This window comes from Sinohyriopsis cumingii, chromosome 13 (genome assembly GCF_028554795.1).
Source record: "Sinohyriopsis cumingii isolate HCF-2022 chromosome 13, ASM2855479v2, whole genome shotgun sequence".
Classification (NCBI taxonomy): Eukaryota; Metazoa; Mollusca; class Bivalvia; order Unionida; family Unionidae; genus Sinohyriopsis; species Sinohyriopsis cumingii.
Window position 1 is genome coordinate 72041277 of NC_142973.1, and position 23368 is coordinate 72064644.

The 23368-nt window shown below is 35.4% G+C and overlaps 1 protein-coding gene across 5 annotated transcripts in view; it reads right to left on the minus strand.

Annotated features, from left to right (window-relative positions):
• LOC149785824 (H(+)/Cl(-) exchange transporter 7-like) overlaps positions 1-23368 on the minus strand; it is a 179956-nt gene that overhangs the window by 24196 nt on the left and 132392 nt on the right. For all 5 annotated transcript variants that reach the window (XR_016425461.1, XR_016425460.1, XM_089979769.1 and 2 more), the window contains 6 exons: positions 18332-18425; positions 13960-14138; positions 10890-11069; positions 9378-9463; positions 8093-8210; positions 190-261 (listed from right to left, as the gene is read on the minus strand). Coding sequence is in view for 3 of the 5 variants with exons in the window: in XM_089979769.1 (XP_089835895.1) it covers positions 190-261; positions 8093-8210; positions 9378-9463; positions 10890-11069; positions 13960-14138; positions 18332-18425 (729 nt within the window). In the remaining 2 variants the exon portion in view is untranslated. The remainder of the gene's footprint in view (positions 1-189; positions 262-8092; positions 8211-9377; positions 9464-10889; positions 11070-13959; positions 14139-18331; positions 18426-23368) is intronic.

A 23368-nucleotide genomic window follows, 5' to 3' on the forward strand; every position in this document is an offset into this window, starting at 1 on the left:
TGTTCTGTAAAAAGATATCTTTTGGGAGCAGTTTTCTCTCTTTTTTCCTTTACGTTTGCTGGATACAATATTAAAACTTTAATCAAAGCTCAGTTTATTTGATAAATGTGTGTGAAAATATAAGTAGGAAACGACATATGTGCATGAGAGAGAGTCTGTACGGAGTGAAATAGAGAGATGGTGACCAACCTTGTGTTTTAGCAAAACGAGTAGTTGAGATCTAAGAATCAAACCTAACAGCTTTCCTGGTTCATTGGGATTCTGAAACACAATAAATATGGGTAAGAGAAAAAGAGTGTCTTCCTTTCTAACAATAAACTACCTACATCACTCCTCTGTGCATCATTGACAGGTTACTGAAAATGTACTAGCTGATATACATTGAGTTCTTCCATCTAAGCAGTCTTCTAATATAGAACCCAGGGATAGCACTTTCTGTTCTGTCTGGTTATGTTTATTATTCTCTATAATTAATTCTATATACCTTGATTTCTTTCATAGGAATCCAGAATGACTGTGTAGATAAGTGAGAATTAATTACTAGGTCATCATGCAAGTGTGTCTGCTACACATGAGTGCATATAACACCGACTGATTAACATCATTTTTTGGTGATGTGTGCTTAGCCATGAGGGAATATGGGCTCGTTTGTACAGGCAAGGTGGTGGATGCCATTTACCTGCAGACATAGGCTCGAATCTCAGTAGAGTATGAATTAAAAATTCTCTAAGCTGTATGATAGTATTATTTGTATTTAAATATATAATAATAATAATATTAATAATAAGGACTTTGTATAGCGCCTAATCTTTAGAAGTTCTAAGCACTTTACAACATTAGACAACACCTATAAGATAAAAAACATAATGATATGATTACAAAAACAAACACCATGAAATTAGAAAACATAAAGAAAAACATGCTTAGAATATTTAAGGTAGGAAACATTATTAGGTCCTTGTGTCTAAGTTCAGTGGGCAATTCATTCCATGTTGCTGGGCCCTGGTATGCAAAAGAACACTGTCCATATGACTTTGTTTTCATAGTGGGAATAATGAGTATACAATTGTCAGAAGAGGAGCGTAAGGATCTTGCTGGTGTGTACACATGGGTGAGGTCAGATAGGTATGTTGGACTAGAGTCCGACAGTGAAATGTAGCACAGAGAACAAATTTTGTGTTTGATTCTGGATCAAATGGATAGCCAGTGTAGGGTACAGAGCAGTGGGGGAGGTGTGTTCTGATCGTGGTACTTTAAGTATGATCCAAGCAGCTGTGTTTTGAACTTTTTGAAGTTTCTGGAGTAGATATTGAGATGAACCAGACAGAATTGAGTTACAATAGTCCAGTCTTGAAAGTACTAATGAACACACAAGTGTTTTAGTGGCATCAACTGAAAGATATTTGCGAATTGAGCTGATGCGTCTCAGCTCAAGATATGCAGCCTTGCATATATTCATGACATGTTGGTGCAATGTGAGAGTACTGTCCAGAGTAACACCTAGGTTTCGTACTGATTGTGTGAATTTAATATTGGTGTTGCTGATATTTATTGTTTGAGGTAAAGGATGTGAATGAGAAAGACTTTGTGTTATGATCAGAATGGCCTCAGTTTTATCATCATTCATCTGCAGCATGTTACATGTCATCCATGATTTCACATCAGAAATGCACCTCTCTACACCTTGCATGGTAGCATCAACTTCAGTTGGGTGGCTAGATTTGTATATTTGGGTGTCATCAGTGTACAATTGGTGAGACACTGGATGATGATCTATGACACCTTAGAGTGACTGAGTGTACAGAATGAAGAGAACAGGTCCAAGAACAGACCCTGTGGAACACCACAACATTGATCAACTGGGCTGGAGTGTATTCCATTTGCTGATACAATTTGTGTCCTGTTGACCAAGTATGACTTGAACCACAGTAAGAAACTGGGCGGTAGTTCTTTAAATCATTATGTTCTAGTGTTGGTTTCTTCAGCAGAGGCTTTACAATGGCAGTTTTGAAAAATGATGGGAATTCTCCAGATGAGAGAGAGGTATTAATAACATCAGTTAGTGAAGGCAATACTGCATCTAAGCACTCAAGCAGCAGTGATGTTGGAATTAGATCAAGTTCACATGACTTTGGTGTACTCTTCATCAGGATTGTAATAACAAAATCCATAGAGACAGGTTAAAATGCTGCTAATGGTTGCCACTCAAATTCTGTATCCCAACTGTATGGTGACAATGAGTCAATTGAAATTGTGGTGTCAAGCTTATCTCTAATGGTTTGTACTTTGTCACAGAATAAATTTGCGAACATGTCCAGAAGGTCAACTGGAGAGAAGGTAGTTGAAGTGGTGTAGATTTGTTCCTTGACATTAGCTTGTTAGTAATCTCGAAGAGCTCTTTGCAGCTGGAACTTTCAATGATCTTAGTAGTGTAGTGGGCTGATTTCGCTGCATGGACTATATTTGTGACATTCTTCTTAGCAGCTTCATAGATTTGCTTATGAATAGTGAGTCTGGTGGAAAGCCAAAGCCTCTAAGTTTTACAGCGGTCTCTTTTAGCAGTGCGAAGCTGGTCCCTAACACTGCTATACCATGGAGAACACTTCTGAATTGATACTCTGCACTTGGTAGCTGGGGCATGTTTGTTGAGCAATGAACGCAGGCAGTTATCGAGTTGTTCTGCTGTAGGAGGTAAGCAAGTTGTTAGGTTTGCTTGGATGTCATGCATTATTTTGGTTCTATTTATCATATGGAAGTTTCTCTTAGTAGCAGATAAAGGTGGAGGGTTAGGGACTGATACGTCAAGATGGCATATAATGCAGAGGTGATCTGATGCAAAGTCATGGGATACCAGGGAGGACTGTAGAATGTTATCATCAGGTCTTTGAAGAATCCAGTCTAAAATGGGACCATGTTTATGGGTGAGTTGGTTAACTGACTGAGGTTGAAAACATTAATGGAAGCTATGGGTTTTTATGTGTTTGGGTTTCCGGGACAGTCAAATTGAAAGTTGAAATCTCCAAGAATGATCAGGTTGCCACCAATCGAATTTCCATACTCCAGAAGATTCGGAAACTGCTCCAAAAAGAGAGAGTCTGCCAGCTTGTTTTTTCTACTAGGAGGAGGGTGGTATAGGCAGAAAAAATGGACTGACTTTTGCTCCAGTGTGAGTGTGGTTTGGACTAGTTCAAACGATGTGTGGTCGAAATTGAATGTTGTGGTGTGGTTAAGACATTTGATGATGGAGTTCTTTGTGATGACAGCAATTCCACCTCCGCGAGAATTACAGGGGAACGACTTGATGAAGTAACCAGTGGGTGTTAGATCTACACACTTGGGCTCATCGCCTGATGTTTTTAGCCATGTTTCTGTCAGGAAAAAGACATCAATATTCTGGTCGTTGATAAAATTAACTATTTCTGTGCGCTTTTCCAGTGGTCCTACTGACTGGGCATTGAATAATGCAATACGCAGAGGTATCTCTTGGATAGTTGACACAAAGGTTGACAAATTAATAGGGATTTGAATTAGGTTATCGAAATTAACTGTCAAATTTGTTTTAAATTGTTGAGCCAAAATAAGGGAGATAACTGGAATTCTTCTTCCTGTTCTATGCTTTGAAACAGCGTTTCTTTTTTCGCTTCTGTTTACATTTAGGTTATGATGAATGTAGTCCCAGTTCATTTAGTCTAGAGCACAATGTAGTGTGGAGAGCCAAGGAGTGATCATTTAAAGCAATTAATGAGGGTCCATCATAGCATAAACGGGTTGACTGGCAAGTATCACGTGATGGCGGTTGGTTCAAAAACAGTGGAGCAAGACAGCTGAGAAAAAGGTCTACCTAATCATGTCACAGGTGATAGGTAAAACATTATGTAATGACATGTTTGTTAGTTTTATTTCATTATGTATTTCATTATGTTACATATATTTGCATTGCTTGTTAGTTTTATTTTTACTTAGATTTAAAGAGAAATTTAAATAAGGATATATTCTTGGAGAGCATTATTGTGATCCAACAAAAGACTGTTGGCATATTGCAGGTCATCACAGGCATATCAACACCTCCAGTGATAGATTTATTTTGGAATACCACTAAAGTTTACTTAGACCTTTAATCATTAGAACTTGTGTTAGAAATTCTATGATTATTTGGGATTTAATTCACAAGGATGTAAGTTAGCTATTGTACATTTTCACTTTGTATTGTAAGGGAATAAAATAATTGTTGAATATATGTTGGCTTTTGCTCTTTTCTGTTACTTTCTTAAGACTGTGAGTTGTAACTCTACAATATATATATATATATATATATATATATATATATATATATATATATATATATATATATATATATATATATATATATATATATATATATATATATATATATCTTGGTCAAGAATTAACTCCATCTATCTGCCACTAGTTGTCAGTCAAATGTTCCTCATTAAAAAAATATCCAATTCACCACTGCCTAATCATGTCACGGGGCCCCGAGTGGCTGAGTGGGCTAAAGCGCTCTCTGTTACAGATCATTGCCATCTCACCTCTGTCTGCGTGGGTTCGAGTCTCGGATTCAGCCAATGTGGGTATGTGAGAAAGCTTGCCAGTAGCTTCTCATGGGTCAGTGGTTCTTTCCTGGGTTTTCCCCAGTTCTTCCTCCATCATTAATACTGGCCGCCATGAATAGCCTATCGTGTGCTGAAAAATGGCGTTAAACCCTACAACAACAACACCATAATCATGTCACAGGTAATAGACAAAACATTATGTAATGACATCTCCAGTGCTATGTATGTCACCCTAATTGTTACATACCTGCAGGGATATTTAGCTCTGTATAAAGGTACAAGTTTTATTTGCAGCTACTTCCATTACAAATTCAAACAATATAAATTATACATATTGGCAGTGATGGTACCATAACTCCTGAAAGTGATGACATGGAATGCCAGAATTCAAACTTATGAAGCTTTTACTTAAATAAAGCTGCAGGCCACATCTAGTTTAGATCAAAGAGCATACAGGATGAAAGATAAGGGTCTACATGGTGTGTTGGAGCATTATGGGATGTAAGATATTCTCTACATGGTGTGTAGGGGCATTATGGGTTGGGAGATATCAGTCTACATGGTGTATAAGGACATTATGGGATGTAAGACATTGGTCTACATGGTGTGTAGTGGCATTATGGGATGTAAGATATTGTCAACATGGTGTGTAGGAGCATTATGGGTTGGGAGATATCAGTCTGCATGGTGTATAAGGACATTATGGGATGTAAGATATTGGTCTATATGGTGTGTAGCGGCATTATGGGAGGTAAGATACTGTCTACATTGTGTGTAGGGGCATTATGGGTTGGGAGATATCAGTCTGCATGGTGTATAAGGACATTATGGGATGTAAGATATTGGTCTATATGGTGTGTAGGGCACAGTGGGATGTAAGATATTGGTCTACATTGTGTGTAGTGGCATTATGGGATGTAAGATATTGGTCTACATGGCATGTATATGCATTGTGTTAATAAGAAATGGGCCTACATTGTGAGTAGGAGCATTATGGGTTGGGAGATATCAGTCTACATGGTGTATAAGGACATTATGGGATGTAAGATATTGGTCAATATGGTGTGTAGGGCACAGGGGGATGTAAGACATTGGTCTACATGGTGTGTAGCGGCATTATGGGATGTAAGATATTGTCTACATGGTGTGTAGGAGCATTATGGGTTGGGAGATATTGGTCTACATGGTGTGTAGGGCATTATGGGATGGGAGATATTGGTCTACATGGTGTGTAGGGCATTATGGGATGGGAGATATTGGTCTACATGGTGTGTAGGGCATTATGGGTTGGGAGATATTGTCTACATGGTGTGTAGGAGCATTATGGGTTGGGAGATATTGGTCTACATGGTGTATAAGGACATAATGGGATGTAAGACATTGGTCTACATGGTGTGTAGTGGCATTATGGGATGTAAGATATTGTCTACATGGTGTGTAGGAGCATTATGGGTTGGGAGATATTGGTCTACATGGTGTGTAGGGCATTATGGGATGGGAGATATTGGTCTACATGGTGTGTAGGGCATAATGGGATGTAAGATATTGGTCTATATGGTGTGTAGGGCATTATGGGTTGGGAGATATTGGTCTACATGGTGTATAGGGCATTATGGGATGGGAGATATTGGTCTACATGGTGTGTAGGGCATTATGGGATGTAAGATATTGTCTACATGGTGTGTAGGGCATTATGGGATGGGAGATATTGGTCTACATGGTGTGTAGGGCATTATGGGTTGGGAGATATTGGTCTACATGGTGTATAAGGACATAATGGGATGTAAGATATTGGTCAATATGGTGTGTGTGTGCATTGTGTTAATAAGAAATGGGCCTACATTGTGTGTAGGGGCATTATGGGATGTGTGTGTGTGTGTGTGTGTGTGATTTTGATATTTAATGTAGCTTTACAAATTTTTCCATCATATGGCAGTTTATATTCATGTCTTAAGCACTGGGGCATCATGTCTCAGACATGTAGCATCATTTCCCACCCAGACACATCATCCTGACACTGGGCCAACCAGTCCTAACATAAACCTATTAATGCTGAGTGCCTAGCATGGCAGCTGTTAGGATCATATTTATTTATGGTATGACTTGGCCATGGTTCGAACCCATGACCTCCTGCTTTTGAGGTGGACATTCTAACCACTGGACAGGTTGTGATGCAAGATATGTGTCTTGATTGTGTGTAGGGACATTATGTGATGTATCTATGTCTACATGGTGTCTAGGGGCATTATGGGATGGAAGATATTGGTCTACATGGTCTGTAGGGCATTATGGGATGGAAGATATTGGTCTACATGGTCTGTAGGGCATTATGTGATGGAAGATATTGGTCTACATGGTGTGTAGGGCATTATGGGATGGAAGATATTGGTCTACATTGTGTTTAGGGCATTATGGGATTGAAGATAGTGGTCTACATGGTGTGTAGGGTATTATGGGATGGAAGATATTGGTCTACATGGTCTGTAGGGCATTATGGGATGGGAGATATTGGTCTACATGGTGTGTAGGGCATTATGGGATGGGGGATATTGGTCTATATGGTGTGTAGGGCATTATGGGATGAAAGATATTGGTCTACATGGTGTGTAGGGCATTATGGGATGGAAGATATTGGTCTACATGGTGTGTAGGGCATTATGGGTTGGGGGATATTGGTCTACATAGTGAGTAGGGGCATTATGTGATGTATCTGATATATATCTACATGGTGTCTAGGGGCGTTATGTGATGGAAGATATGTATTGACACTGTGTACAGTTGGGCATGCATTTCTTCTTGTATAAACATATGTAAATATTTCAGTCCATCACTACATTGCCTCTCCAAACAATACCACCCTTTTATAACATGGGTCGGGTCAAAGATGCCATTAAATCTGTGAAACTCTTTAGTCCATCAGTGTGATGCAGTATAACTACCACTTTTAGAACATGGGTCTAGTCATAGATGTCATTAAATCTGTTAAACTCTTAGTCCATAAGTGTGATGCAGTATAACTACCACTATTAGAACATGGGTCTAGTCATAGATGTCTTTAAATTCTTTTCTATATTATTGCTCAACTTAAGTCATTTCATATTTAGTTTTATTGCTTTTGAGAACCAATTATAAATTGTTTCACATCATTAATATCCTATTTTGTACATCTTATACACAATATCGACAGAATCATGTCAGTATAAATTAACCTCACTTATTACAGAGTTCGCTTTTATATCTCCGTCATAAGCATTACAAAACTTTTATAAAATGTACTGGAAGTACTAAGTTCTTATGCAATATTGTTTATATAATCTGACAGTCAAATTAATGTTTATTCAACATTTCTTACTGACGTTCAAATTATTGTTATTCAACACTTCTTACTGATGTCAAATTAATGTTTATTCAATATTTATTACTCATGGTCGAGTTAATGTTTATCCAACATTTCTAATTGCAACAGATTTTGTTGGATTACTGAGAACCGACTGTAGTATTGCTCTAAAAGGACTTACATCTGGGTTAGGTGAAGTTACAGGAAAGCCATTATGTGTACCAGTCTTCAGGTGTTCCAAAATATGGCCGACTTTCTCATTTATATTGAAAAAGGTCACTGGCTGACTCATAAGGTCACTACAAAAAGACGAGCTTTGTTAAATGCATTCATAGTATCACATTGTGACTAAATTCTCACAGAATTTTACCCAAAGATAAAGTCATTTTCTCACCGAGAAATCAATACTAACATCTAACTAGGTCATATTCTTGAATACTCAGTTATAACTGATTCACTCCAAGTCAAACCCTAAATATTATACATTTCAAATACATAAAAACTTGTTCTGGCAGTCACATTAAAAGGTCATACTGGTCATACTTGATAAATGTATGGACCCCATTTTTGTTTTTGAGTCAATGTCATCATACTGCATTTCCATTCTAAATAGACTAAGGGTGAATAAATACAAAAAGGACATTTGCTTGTATTGAGTGAATACAAATATATATACATAACTGAGTGGGCAAATATGCAAGAGATTTTCACTCATCAGAAGAAATATTTCTGATATTCACTTGCTACAAGCAATGATTTGTTGTTTTGATGCTCAAATGCGCTGACAGGCAAAGTTTAATACACCTAATAGCAGATGGTAATGTCAACTGTCTGGTTATTTATGATCTGCATATCACACAGCAAAATAATTAGTTTTTCTAGATTCTACATAAGAATGCATTTAACATGAAAAAAAATGTTCTGCTTTTATGACAGGTTGATATGCTGTATTACTGTACCAAACAAATGACAAAATGGTGGAAGAAATTCTTTGGTTAGAATGTTATGTTTCTACTGAAAGAAAGTTCTTGACTAAAAATGAATAGAATTGACCAGCATAAGATATAGGGTCTATAATATATAAATAAATAAAAGCAAAAATTAGGTTTCTTTAAATCCATAGATCATGTAGTCTTAACTGTTGAAAGCTCAGAATTGATTATGTTGGTTAAAGCAAAATGAGAAAAAAAAGTCTTTTGTCTTTACTTTGCATTTTAGATACTGTTTCAGGCTTGTTCTTTCAAATCTTTGCTTTCCTTCCATCCTTAATGTCTTAAGTTGGCCAGTTTCTGAGTGAACTCTATAAAAAGACTGCTTTTAGCAAGTCTTGAGGGTAGCTATTATAAATAAGAAAAATCAAATACACACTACACCCCAAAATAAATTTATTGATATTTATATTGAAGTGAAAATTACAAATAAAGAATATGTGTACAGTTCATTCGAAATATTTAAAATGACTGTACCTTGCTTTTATGTCTTCACACAGCGGTGGTGGTTCCCATGCTAACAAAGGAATACCACTGACTTCAAGATTCATGTCATACAGACCCTAAATAAAGAAAAAAAATTACAAGAAAAAAAGGGCTTTCAGATTATTTAAATAATTGTCAAATATGCTATATACAATAATACAAAGAATTCATGTTTTCAAAAATGTAATAAATAAACCCTGATTTCAAAAGATAAATTTTAACCACAATAACCTAACTTTGAAAGGAAATCTCAAGATAGATTTCACATTAAGAATTTAAATCTAATTTACTATTTAAAAGAGGCAAGAAATGTGCATACTGAACATGGTTGTCCCCACCAAGAATCTTTGTTATAAAGAGGACTTAACTCTGGAAAGTAAAGTTCTATATTGTAAAACCATTCTGAGAATGAAACTTGAGCTGAAGCACCAATCCATGAAATCAGACACAATACAACCCAAGTAATTCAAATTAAGTTTGGTAAGATGATGGATCACAACTTAAGAAAGTTCTAAAATTTCTCGAAGGAGATCATTATTCTGATTTAAGTTAACCATTTCCTGACATACAAGTTATTTTGGAGGCCTCTACCTCATTTAAATGCAATAAAGGCCTTTTGACACTTCAAGTTATTTTGGAGGCCTCTCCCTCATTTAAATGCAATAATGGCCTTTTGACACTTCCATTGCATTTTACGGAAGCATATTTTGTCACAGCTCCATACAAGTTCTTCTGGAACAGCTGCCATTTACAAGGACAATTCATGGTGCTGCCTGATGGGAATATCCCATTAGTAATACATCAAGGCACATGCAAGTGCATAAGATGACTCCTAAATAGCAAACCAGAAATTAAAGGAAAATGGATATTCCCCTTAATTGCAAATGGCATATGTTATTTGTGCAGATAGAAGCATACAATTCAATCAGACAAATATCTGCTGGCTCAATTTAACTCATAATTTCATCAGTAATCATGAAAACGTTTATAAACAACTCCCCCATAACTCCAACAAAACAAGCCCCAAAATCCTGCACAGCATATTGATATGATCACCAATATTTGAAATATGTACACTGAAAGGAATCAACTTATAGAACATTAACTTTAAATTTAAATTTTTGCAGCAAAATAAATGCCTGAAAACTGCTTAGGCATTCAATAGGCTTAAATAACTGCAAAGAATTTACTTTTGTAATTGAATGTAAGTAAATTAATTGACAGATCTTGATTTCTGACAGAAGTGCACAGCAAATGAGAAATAACTGCTAAAATTATAAAACTGCTTTTTAAAAGGTTAAGAAACTGTTTTTAAACTGTCTTCCATTTTGACTTGGGACTGAAGTGCAATCACTGTAAGAAATTAACTTATCGAACATTAACCTGGGACTGTACAAGCAAGCCAGAAAGTTGATGTTTATATAAGAAAGGAACAATAAGCATTAAATATTGAATCTAACAACTCTGAATAAAATTGGTATATATCATTGTGTAGTTAGTTACCGTGCTAACAAAATCTCCAACCCATTTGGAAATCACAAGGTTAATCATTATGGGCAGGCCCAAGGAAATTTCTCCTGAACATTCCACAACCATAACTGTCAGACTGATAGTGGTACGCATCATTCCGCTGAGCTGACTTGCTGCCCCAATCAGTGCATATTTCCGTAGGACATCATCTGCCTTAAAAGTACAATGGGATTATTAACAAAAAATTTAACAACAAAAAGTGTCATCATCATCATTTCTTCATAAAGGTGGATTTTCAAAATGGTTAAGAATCACTGAAAAAACGATGCTCCAAATTAGATGATGTGCAGTAGGTGCCTTCACTCAAACAACAGCAATGTATGAAAGCATGACAATGAACATGACTTTAGTTTAAATTCTCATGTCAAATACCTCTCTATCTGGAAAACATCCATCAACAAATTTTCTATTGTGTTATTTTCTATTGATCCTTAAGCTGATATATGGCAAGTTATTTCAAACTTCTAGTAAAGTAACTGAGTGTTCTATAAAACAAATGCCTTATCAGCAAAAGAATCTTATCACCAAAGAATTTAAAAGGTCCATGCAAAATTCCACCTATGTGACACAATGTTGACACTTTCAATACCTTAACAATGTGATTTTTCATGTTTTGCAAGCAAGACAAATATTGTGTTTTTATCATATAAATGAACTAGAGTCATTTGTCATGTACCTTATTTCTACTATGGTAAGCCTTAGGGTGCCTTCTAAAAACAAAAAAGGTTTGTCTGATGTTTGTATATAGTGTATTTTAATTAAAATGTTGTTAATCTTGTGCTCATTTTCAAGCGTAGGCTTGTCACTGTAAAAATATGGTATTACCCTAGTACTGTGTTCCTCTATTTGTATGACTAAGTCTTACATGGGCTTATTAATGAAGAAATATGGTATTACTCTAGTACTGTGTTCCTCTATTCATATGTCCATATGTCTTGCATGGGATTATTATTGAAGAAACATTGGCATTACCCTGGTATTGTGTTGTAGTTGCTGTTTGTGACTACTTGTATGGGTTTATCTTCAAGTATGGACTTATCATAGAAGAAGTACTGTGGTATTGTGCTGTAATTACCATTCATGTGATCATTAGTCTTGGATGGATTAATCTTCAAGCATGGGCTTATCACTGGAGAAATATGATGTTACTATGGTATTGTGTTACCATTTATGTGACTACTATCTTGGATTGGCTTATCATCATGCATGGGGTTATCATTAGAGATATATGGTATTACACTGGTATTGTGTTGCAGTTGCTTTTCATGTGATTATCAGTTGTACAGCTGTTATTCAAAGCATTTCAGATGTACTTACAATTATTTCATGTTTTATCAATTTACAAAATTATTCCACGCCCAAAGATTATTGGGCTTTGATTTTTATCAATGCCTAAAAGATGACAGAAATAATGTAGTTTAGAGGTATGCTTCATTCAAGTCTAATAAAAATCAGTTAAGATCAAAACTGCATGACTTGTTTTAATTTACAAAAGAATCATTGTTGTGCTCATTTAAAGACACTAAATTTTTGCTGTATAAAATTATTGCCAGTAGCATCTTTCATTGAAAAATTTTTCTTTTTAAAATGTTCGCCAAAAGTTAGAAATTGAGAGGAAAGACTTAACTCATTCGGCCCTAATCCCGTCTGTATGTTTCTGGTTTCTGCATTCAATGACCAATTCTGCCTGTAGTCATGGTTTGTTTACTACATTCATTGGCCGATCTTATCTCCAGTCATGATGAATGTGCATTAGATACATCTCTGATTGGTTATAAATGGTTTTTCTTCAAGAATCAAACCAATATTAAACTAATTAAAAATGTGCAAGTCTGAATTGTTCAGAAGCGAAGGGTTACTAATTGACAGCAGTTTCACTACACGTGTTCTGTTCATGAAAAATTGTTGTTGTTGTTGATGTGGGGTTTAATGCTATTTTTCAGCACACGATAGGCTATACATGGCGGCCAGTATTAATGGTGGAGGAAGAATCCGGGAAAACCCCGGAAAGAACCACCGACCCACGAGAAGCTACTGGCAAGCTTTCTCACATACCCACATTGGCTGAATCTGAGACTTGAACCAGCGCAGACAGAGGTGAGACGGCAGTGATCCATAATGGAGAGAGCTTTAGACCACTTGGCCACTCAGGGCCCCATGAAAAATCGTAAATGATGGTAGACGTAAGAGTGATTTTTGATGACAATGAGAGCGAAAAGGAGGAGTTAACCACTTTTGATCTGGTAAATACTGAGCAAGCAGAGGAAAGATATGTTTAGCAGTTGTATATTTTGTGAGATTTAGGTTCGGACATAGAAGTTTCTGAGACTGGATCATCAGAAGAAGAGGATGCTGATAGCGATGATGATAAGGCTGATGACATATTTCTAAAAATATTGCACATAATTTTGTAAACAGTGTATAAGTAAGTTGTGAAAGACTTGGACAAATAGGAAAAAAAATACATCACTGTGTAGACAAATTCATTTGGAATAATTTGTGAAAAATTTGTGGATTTTATTGGATACAAGAAGAGAAACAAAGGTAAGAGTGAATGCATGTGCATAATGTTTACAAAATTGTCCAAACAGATAAAAACTCTCTGGTTTACAAGCAGCTAGACACAGCTTAGTATCATACATACTTGCTTACAAGTCAATTCCAACTGCAAACAACATAGACCCTGATCTGACATCATATTTTGCAACAGCACATCATGGTGCAGACTGTATATGTAGACTGCAGATGGCAAGTTTCAATGCCAGTTTTGACATCTGTCACTAGACTGTAGAAGGCAAGTTTCAATGCCTGTTTTGACATCTGTCACTAGACTGTAGATGGAAAATTTCAAACCCTGTTTTGCCATCTGTCACAAGTGGTATCATCTCAAGAAGGTATGTTTCTGAACAAATGCCCCAGGAGCACATGAAATTATGCCATATTTATATCTTTGATTTCAAATTTTCCTGAAAGAGAATGCCCCTGGAGCAACCCCGGGCAAACTAACCCGCATAGTTACCTTTAACTCTTTAAGCAAACTTACATATTCAGGATCACCAGGATAGAGATAAAGAACTCCCAATCCAAAAAGTCGACCCCATGCAGCTCCTAAAATCAGGGATGGAATAAAAATTCCAGCTGAGACACTCAAACCATATGCCCACACAGCAAGGAAAAAGTAGATGACAGCAAATACAGCTAAACCTTCTGGCTGGAATGTACCTGAAAAGTAGAAAAAGTGAGCTTCACTAAACCAAACACTTTTAGAACTAAATATTTTGACATGTTATACAGGTTGCCAGGTGTGTACAAAGGTTTGAGAATTACCACAACCTTATGGCTATATTTATACAGGTGGTTAGGCGTGTTCAAGTATTATCACAACCTTATGGTCATTGGTATTAGTAGCCATGTGACTATGTCACTGAAATATTTGATTCACAAAATGTCAACTCATCTCGTATCTAATGGGCATGCTTGGAAGGTTATTTAGTCATAAACTTACCAAAACCAATTTAACACTGCAAAACCCAGAATTTATGGCATGTTATAAAGATGGCCAGGTGTACAGTAGACATATAACAAATATGGATTTTGGAAAATCAACTCTTTTGCACTGGATATTTAATTTTGTTATGCTGTGTCAATCATCAACCTAGCAAAGTCATGGCTGTCTACATTGTGGCTCACTGTAGGCAGATTAAGTTTGATTGCCCTTTGATTTTCAAGGCTTTCAAGGGCTTCAATTTAACATAAAGAATCATTTACATTCAAAATTTTCAAGGATGTATACAAACCCTGCAGTTTTATTAGAATATTTAGGTGTTTCCCAATATATACATTACCTATGCAGGGCCTGGAGCTTTTCCTCATTTTCACTTAACATTTGGGTAGAAGAGAAAAATGTCATGCTTTTCCAATAGAGTCCAAAAATGTCTGATTCAGAGTGATTTTCCTTATCGACAGTTGCTGAGACATGTAAGAAATTCTGTTATGGATTGGGTATCAAGTCTCAACAGAGGAAATGGGTAAAAAATGGACTTCTTATTTGAAACTTATGGCCCCATGATTTTTGCCTGATTGCCCCATTTTGCACCATTTCCCAAAGTTGCTCAAATTTTTACAAAGGTTCATCTGTCAATGTGAAGTTTAGTCAAGTCTGCTTTAGATGTAATGAGAGGAAATCTAAAATCCAGAAATAAACTCCAGTCCTGCAACTAACTTCTTGTAGTAAATAAAAGAGGGTATCAAAATGGCATTTTTGCATATGTATATTTTAATGTACATTGAATTCAATGTTACTTGACATTCCTGTAGAGCTACATCCTTCTTTTTGCTAATACCACCTGCTTGGATCTATCATAAACTGTGAAAATTTCACAGTCCCTGGAGGAAGGGTACAATTCTAAGATGCAAAACTCCGTCCTTAATCAGTAAAGGCCAATGGTTTTTAATTTGCATGCTACAATGCTGCCACATTAACTTGTTCCCTTAATAACTTGAAAACAAGCTTATAGCATAGTGTCTGGCATGGATCCCATTTTTGTAAAAAGATGTCAACAAAAAAAATGGCCCCATGGGTTGAACATGAGGAAAATTGTGATCAGAACAGGTAAATGAAACATTGATGTATTGCTTGTTTTATTGTTAAAAAAATGGCAATTAATGCCAGAAAGGTAGAATAAACATTGTGAAATTTGCAAGCTTCACTAAGAAAAATATTTTGTTAGAATTTATGGGTCAAACATACTTTCTTAAATAGAGATCAAAGTTTGTAGTGATCTCAAATTTTATGAGTCAACACTGAGATTCCGGCTCAAAGATGAACAGATATTTCAGGATTACTTTCATGATGTTGATTCTGATTATGGGTTCAAATGTAAACAAGTATGGACTGCAAACGATATGGACTGCAAACGATGTGGAATTATGTGATGTTGTGAACACCTGGTTCACACATCAGCTTCAATATTGTGTTCCTATCTCTGGAACAATTCTCAAGGCCTAAGCAGAGAAAATGGCAAAAAGTATTGATAATGACACTAATATTATGGCAAGCCACAGGTGCCCTTTGGCAACTCCAGCATCAACATGGAGTAAAACAAAATTCATTTTTGGGAGAGATATGCTCAGTGAATCAGGCAGCTGCATGCAATTATCTAAGTGAAGTGATATTTGTCAAGTGTGTCATAAACTGAAAATATTATTGTGTTCTCATTGGCATTTTTATGACGATTTTTTTACACCCATTAAATTTATGTTTCGTATTGAATAAACATTAAGAATTTTTTTAATATTCTCCTGTAACTAAACCTACCTGCCTACATAACAACCTAACCATCTATCAAGTGACAGAATAATAAAACAATGACAACACAAGTTTTTGAAATGTTTCTTTAAAAAAACATTGAGTTTGTTGAAAAAAGTAATAAAGTTTAATTTTTAACAAACAAATAAAAAGCAGTGATGAAATACAAAATATGCTTAGCTTACACATGTTAAGTGTATGGAAGCCATGTGGAATAATGTTTTCAACAATCTTTATTTTTAACATAATTATAAAACAAGTATTCAACAATGTAATCTACCACCCCCTCTACTCTTGTCTCCATCTGTCAATTTATATATCTTTACTATTTTTTTGGTATAGATCCCTTGGTAAGTCATGCCCTCACTTCACTGATGCTTTTCAACCCTGTTGTTCACGAGTTATTGAGGGAGTGGTGTATGTAGAAATCTGAGAAATAAAGATCAAGAAAAAGGGTTTTTAAAATAAAAAAGACAATATGTATGAGTTGATTAATACGAGAAGATGTTGATACAGTCGGGAACATGACTATTCAATTAATGAAATAAAGAATAAAAAATGTGCGTAGATATTTTTTTATCCTAAAAGTCATTTTACAATCTTCCGCTTAACATGTTCCCACACAATGAATACCACTCTCCAATTAAACCCACCTGAACTACTGAGAGCACCTGCATCTAGTTAAGACTGTATTGCACTGTCCAATGGATTTTAGAGACAGAAACTCTGTGCATTTAGTTTTAATATCTCTGTGGTTGTAGTTATGTAAGTACACGTGTGTGGTGATGATATCTCACAAGCTATGTCTACCAACTTTTTGTTTTAAAGTGTATTAAATGCATCGTAGAAAACATATATTTTATTTTCTTTTATTCAGATTTCAAATTCCAGTCATTTTCTATAGGCTTACATGAGAATATAACTTATTCTCAGTTGTACGATGTTGCTTTTTCTGAGTCATGTGCACTGACACCTTTTGGAACCTCCAAACACGTTTTTTTAGTCTCTCCCCCCCCAATAAAAAATATGTCATTTAACAGTATATTATAAGACACTTAATTTTAAATTTTGGATAAATTAATCGCTAAAGCATAAATATATCATGTGCTTTTTTATTGTTTATTGAAAGGCTTTAGTCATTCTTAATGTTTTTGAAATTTACAGTTGTGTAACATGTCAAAAGATTGTTTGGGCCTGAACCATGAAGAGGGGGAAGTCCTTCAGGATGGGACTCAGAAATAGATCTTAAGTCCCAGTCATGGACTTCCTCCATGGAGTGGACATAACTTGGAAGACTATTCTAGAGAAGTCAATAACCTTGCAAACTCAGCAACAGGAAACTAAAGCTGTAAGTTCTTTGCAGACCAAATATAGTTGTGCTGTTGTTACTACATTCTAATGCTTATAAAGAGACAACATTAGCTATTCTCTGCAAAATAAAAAGTGATTCAACAGGAAATCTGGACCAGAGAACTACTGAAATCCTGTTAAGTGTGAAGCTTAAAAATCACAGTGAATGTCATCAGTGGTCATCACACAGTGATCTTGTGAAAGAAACTAAAAATACTATTGGATATTATTTTAAAAAATCTCCGCATTATGAAAAACAAATCTTTGTTTTTCCATTAACTGCTAATATATGACTCATTTTATTATTTTAATATCAGAATCGAAACCCAGATTATGTTCAAAGCTTGTTGGTTTAGTAAACTATGAAGACAATACACATTATGTCCAAAATATGCTTTCATTTGTTTTCAATCCCCATGAATAACATAAAATGTATGTAGGTAAAAAATTCTACTGGTTTAGAAGCCTAATCTACTGATTAAACTTTGTAAATCTACTGGTTTGAGATCCTGGTTCCATCACATGTATGTCATTGCCATGTAACAAATTAGTCAGCAAGTGAAAATACAAAATTGATTTGAATCATTACCAAAAAGTATTGCACCAAAGAAACTGTAGTGTTTACAACATGATGAATTCACTAGCAACCAAAAATATACAAAATTGATTGCAGTCCTTACTGAACCAAGGAACTGTAGTTTTACCATGTGATGAATTAACCAGCAAAGGAAAATACAATATTGATTTAAATCCTTACCATATGGATCATGTAGGAGACCCTTTAAGCTTCCTTCAGGGGATGCTAGAATCATGGTGGACAAAGAATGGTGTTTATTTCCCTCACAGTACATCTGAAAAGAGGTCATTTCAAATGTTACATTGTCATGAGAGAAAACAGGTATGAAACAGGTATGAAAATCAGATGCTAAACCTACTTACTTGTACATGTTGCTTACAACTGAATCTGTCCAAGATCTTAATAATATATGTCACACGTAGCAATACCATCTTCCCCAGTGACAAGGGGTAGATAACCTCTCAATGAATAGACGAAGTGATCAGTTGAATAAATGAATCAATTCCCTCTGATGGGTTACAATATTAACAAAACTGGTCTGGGACTTCTGATGACCAGAGCACCCCAAGTTTCTCAAAATTAAACTCTATCAAGATCTTCAAGGTATGTGATGACTAGAGCACCCTAGTACTAATATTAGTACCCTTACTCCTACCTCGTGGACAGGGTACTAACATGAGCATATACGTGTCAATGGAACAAGCCGGGTGTGATTCACACCCGGCACTCTTTTAGCCTAATATCAACAATTTGAACATATTCCTTGCATATAATCCAAAAAATTGAGTAGCCCTCTTATTTAATACTGGAAATATCAAAAATTATTTTATAAACAGTTGTAAAATCTCGTTTACCTTTTTTATCCGATATTTTCGTTTAGATCATCCGCCATATTAGTTCAAATAACAATTACTTCTGTTCTCTGCCTCATTTGTTTGTGTGCCATATAAGGACATTGAGGTCTTTTGTGGAAACATAAACAAATCGTAGTAAACATTTGGCGCGGTACGAGTCAGAAATTCTGCACATTAAAAGTAAATATGGTTTATTGGCAACTTTGAAATTCCACCAAGAAGCCATTATTCGCCACTTGATTGATAATAACATAGGGTAGAATATCCAAATATGGTCTGGCAAGTCTTATATAGAAAAGGGGTCATGCAAGAGTCTCGCCTTATCTGTTATGGTGGTTACAGTGAGGTTAGTGTAACCATACCAATTTATTTTATTGTGTAAGGGTTTAATAAATTAAAAATAGGCCAAACTTCTTTCACATGTTTATACTTATGTAGTAGATTTCCACAGTTTGTTTTTCTGACTTTAGTGATGATTTTTATGGCTTCATTACATGATATGGGATCAGTTTGTAGCCTCAGCCACAACAAAATCAAGTTGAGGCTACGACATTGTAGCTAAGAGCACCCCAGCAGATGGAAGGGAATGCCTACACATCCATTCAGCCATTATCTTCCTTTATCTTATTTGTATGCATACAAGTTTCTCATAATTCAACTCTATCAAGATCTTCAAGGTATGTGCTCAAATAAAATATGCTTGGAAATAAAATTCCAAAGAATTAGCTGCTGGATCATTTCATTAACTCAATCAAGATCTTGATGATACAAACCAATACAAAAAGTTGGATCTAAATCTATATGGAAACATTGTCTCTACCATTTTAATAAGAAACTGTTGTCAGATACACTATGGACTACAAAAGATATACAATACATGAAGGTCCAAAAAATAATTTCACCTAGACTAGACACTGAATGAACCAAACTAAATGAATGGTAAAGTGAGCAATATGCTCACATAAATATCCCCCCCGCCTCACATAATGGAGAAGGGTCTCGAGTCAAATGCATTTCTTAAAATAGTGCAAGTAAAACAATTGGTCAACATGTATACATTCTGATGATTAGTATAGTATGTGCTAAGTTTCATAGCAATGCACTAAAAATTGCAAGTGCAACTGCAGTTACAAAATTCTGGCATTCACTGCATCAGCTGTAAGTCACAAAGGGCAATAACTCTTGCACAAATCATGGAAGCACAAAGAAGTTGTGATAACAAAGATTTATCATGAAGGAGAGAGAGGGAGAGGATCTCAAATTGGTAATAATTTAATACTGAATTTAAGAAACGAGTTGAATAATGTCCAGCTTTTGCAAGCCTTGGCAATCAAAAGTGGGACATTATTCAATTCATTTAACAAATTTAAGATTCTTTATATCAGTGTTTTTTCTTTCAGTGGAAAAATAATTTAGATTGAAGAATGAATAATTTGGTTCATTTTTACAGAGACATTGCACATTTCATTGGTTGTGCATACAAATTAGACCCAAACAGAGTTCAACAAGTATTAACTAATTAAACAGCCTAGCATAATTTGTGTGAACATACTGTACAATTGGGATTAAATAAAACCTAGCATAATTTGTGAGAAATTACTGCACAACAGAGATTAAAATAAATTACATAGCTTCATTTGTGGAAGCATACTGTACAACAGACACTAAGCAAGAGTCCCATGAAGTAAATGATGCTCTACTGGGTGAAATGTTTTTCCAGGAATTCAAGATAACATCATTTGTTCCTTTAAATATTGAGTGTAGAAACCATCCCTGATATTCTTCAGCAATAACAAGATTTTCAAATTAGCTGCTGTGGTGCACATACCTGACATAAGCTTGGCACCATATTCATTGAGAACAAAGTATAGAGATCATAAGTAATCTTCTAGTGAAACCCCATGTCATAACCCTTTACCTCATGCAAGCGCCTTTGGACACCTCTACTCCATTAGCATGGAAGCACCTTTTGATGCCTCTACTCCATTCGCATGGAAGTGCCTTTTGATGCCTGCTGTAAATATCAGCCATTTTAAGTGGGTTTTCATAGCGCCACCTTCAGGGAAAAACCCCTATTAGATACTACATTCATTTCTGCAAATGACCATTACATCAGATCACGTGGTAACTGTTTATGCTCTGATCGAAATCTGCTATTTAAAGTAACTAGGTCATATTCACTCTAGAATCACAATTATGAAAGATTCAATAACAGATGTCATAAGAAGTTTATTGGAGAAAAAATATGCTGATATAGGAAGAGTAGAGATAAAAATAGTTTCAAGATAGGTGGCTATATTGTGGATTAGTCATTTTCATTAGGGACCAACTAGAGACCATAAGAACTGATTAAAACCCCATGTCAAAATGATCTTCCATTAAGTAAAGTAGTGAAAACAAGATTTTCAAAATGGCAACATGCTGGATGTCAGATTATCACCACTTTAACTTAGTATTAACAAAATATTATAACAAGTCTTTAAGAGAAAGCACCATGCTAATAATAACAGAAATCATTAGAAGCATTGATAAGATGATTTTCAAGCTGACCACAGTGCAGATATATTAGACATCAGATTGTTACGATTTTCATAAAGGACCAACTAGACATCATAAGAAGTCCTGCAGTGGAAACCTCATTCTGATATGATCATCCATTCAGGAGGTGCAACAATAACACAATTTTCAAGCATGCTGCCATGGTAACCAAATTAGATTTCAGATCAGTACCATTTTCATTTAGGACCAACTGGACATCATAAGAACTCTTTCAGTTAAAACCTCATGTTGATATGACCAAGTAGTCAGGTGGAATAGTGTACAAGACTTTTTTGCCAAGATGTTGGTCAGCACCATAATCATTTAGGGCTGTTCCATTTAAACATACATGGTACCCATGGAAGGCAGTTTAAAAAAATTATATGCCAAGGTACTTTGATTTCACAGAATTCATAATGAAATGATAAGAAATTTCTAACTTGCATCTATGGGTGAGTACCTCACTTTAAAAGTGCCTACCCTGGGTCCCACGTATGTTTTAATAGAGCAGCCCTTAGGACCAAGTAGTCCAAGGGATAAATGTGAGTAAAGGTTCATGATAAACCTTAAAGTAGTTTAGGAAGAATAGTCATAACAAACTTGCGCTACAAGATGGATGGATGACATTCAATGGACAACAGATGAAAGACTGTCCCATTTGGTCTATGATCAGTAGTGGCCAAAAAAAATAGTATAGCACAATTTATGAGAACATACTGTACAACAAAAAGATTAAATATATAGCCTTGCATAATATGTAAAAATAAATACTGTATGTACAGAGATTAAATAAATAGCCCTGGTAAGCAAAAGTTATAAATCTTGCAACACATTTTATAAACTTAATTTAAAATGAGGTTTCATATAGATTCTATTAATCAAATTATTACAGTTCTCATAATACTTCAAAACCTACATCAATTGATTTGCAGGAAATTCAGTCAAGGGCACTAATGTCATATGTTTATCCATTCTAACATGACAAAATATGCACTTAGCATGACTTTGCATGTAATATTTCATACTAACATATAAAGAAAGTGCCCCTATAAGTGGCTGATAATCTACTGGCTGAAATGTTTTAAAGGAATTTAAGATAAGTGTTGAAACCATCTCTGATATTCATCAGTGATAACATGATCTTCAGATTACCTGCTGTGGTGGACATATTGTCAGACTGCAACCATTTTCATTTAGGACCAAGACCTCAAAAAAAGTCTACTGGTCAATAACCCATGTTGGTATAAATTTCTGTTTTGGGTGAGTAATGATAAGATTTTCAAGATGGCTGCCATGGTGGCCATATTGGATACTGGACTGACACCAAGTCAACATCTAAAGAAGTCTTTTGGTGAAACCACAGTGCTGATGTGACCAGCCATCTAGAAAAAGTAGTGATAAAAATATTTTTAAGATGTCCTTTGTCAAACTGAATTTCTGAATGTCACCATTTTCATTTAAGATCAACTGGACATCATAAGAAATTGTATGGTTAAAAACTATATTAATATGACCATCCATTCAGGAGGAGTAGTGATAGCAATATTTTGAAGAGGGCCATTTTACCATGGTTACCATATGTTTGACCATCAGATTTGAATTATTTTCATTCAGTAGAACCTAGATATCTCATAAAGTTATTTTAGAGAAAATCCCGTTCAGATACGAGTATCCACTCAGAAGAAGTAGTGATAACAAATATTTTCAAGATGGTCACTGCGCTGGCCATCTTAGACACCACATCAGCACCATTTTCATTTAGGACCAACTAGATATTCTACTGAAAACCTCATGTCAATATGACTTCCCATTCAGAAGTAGTGAT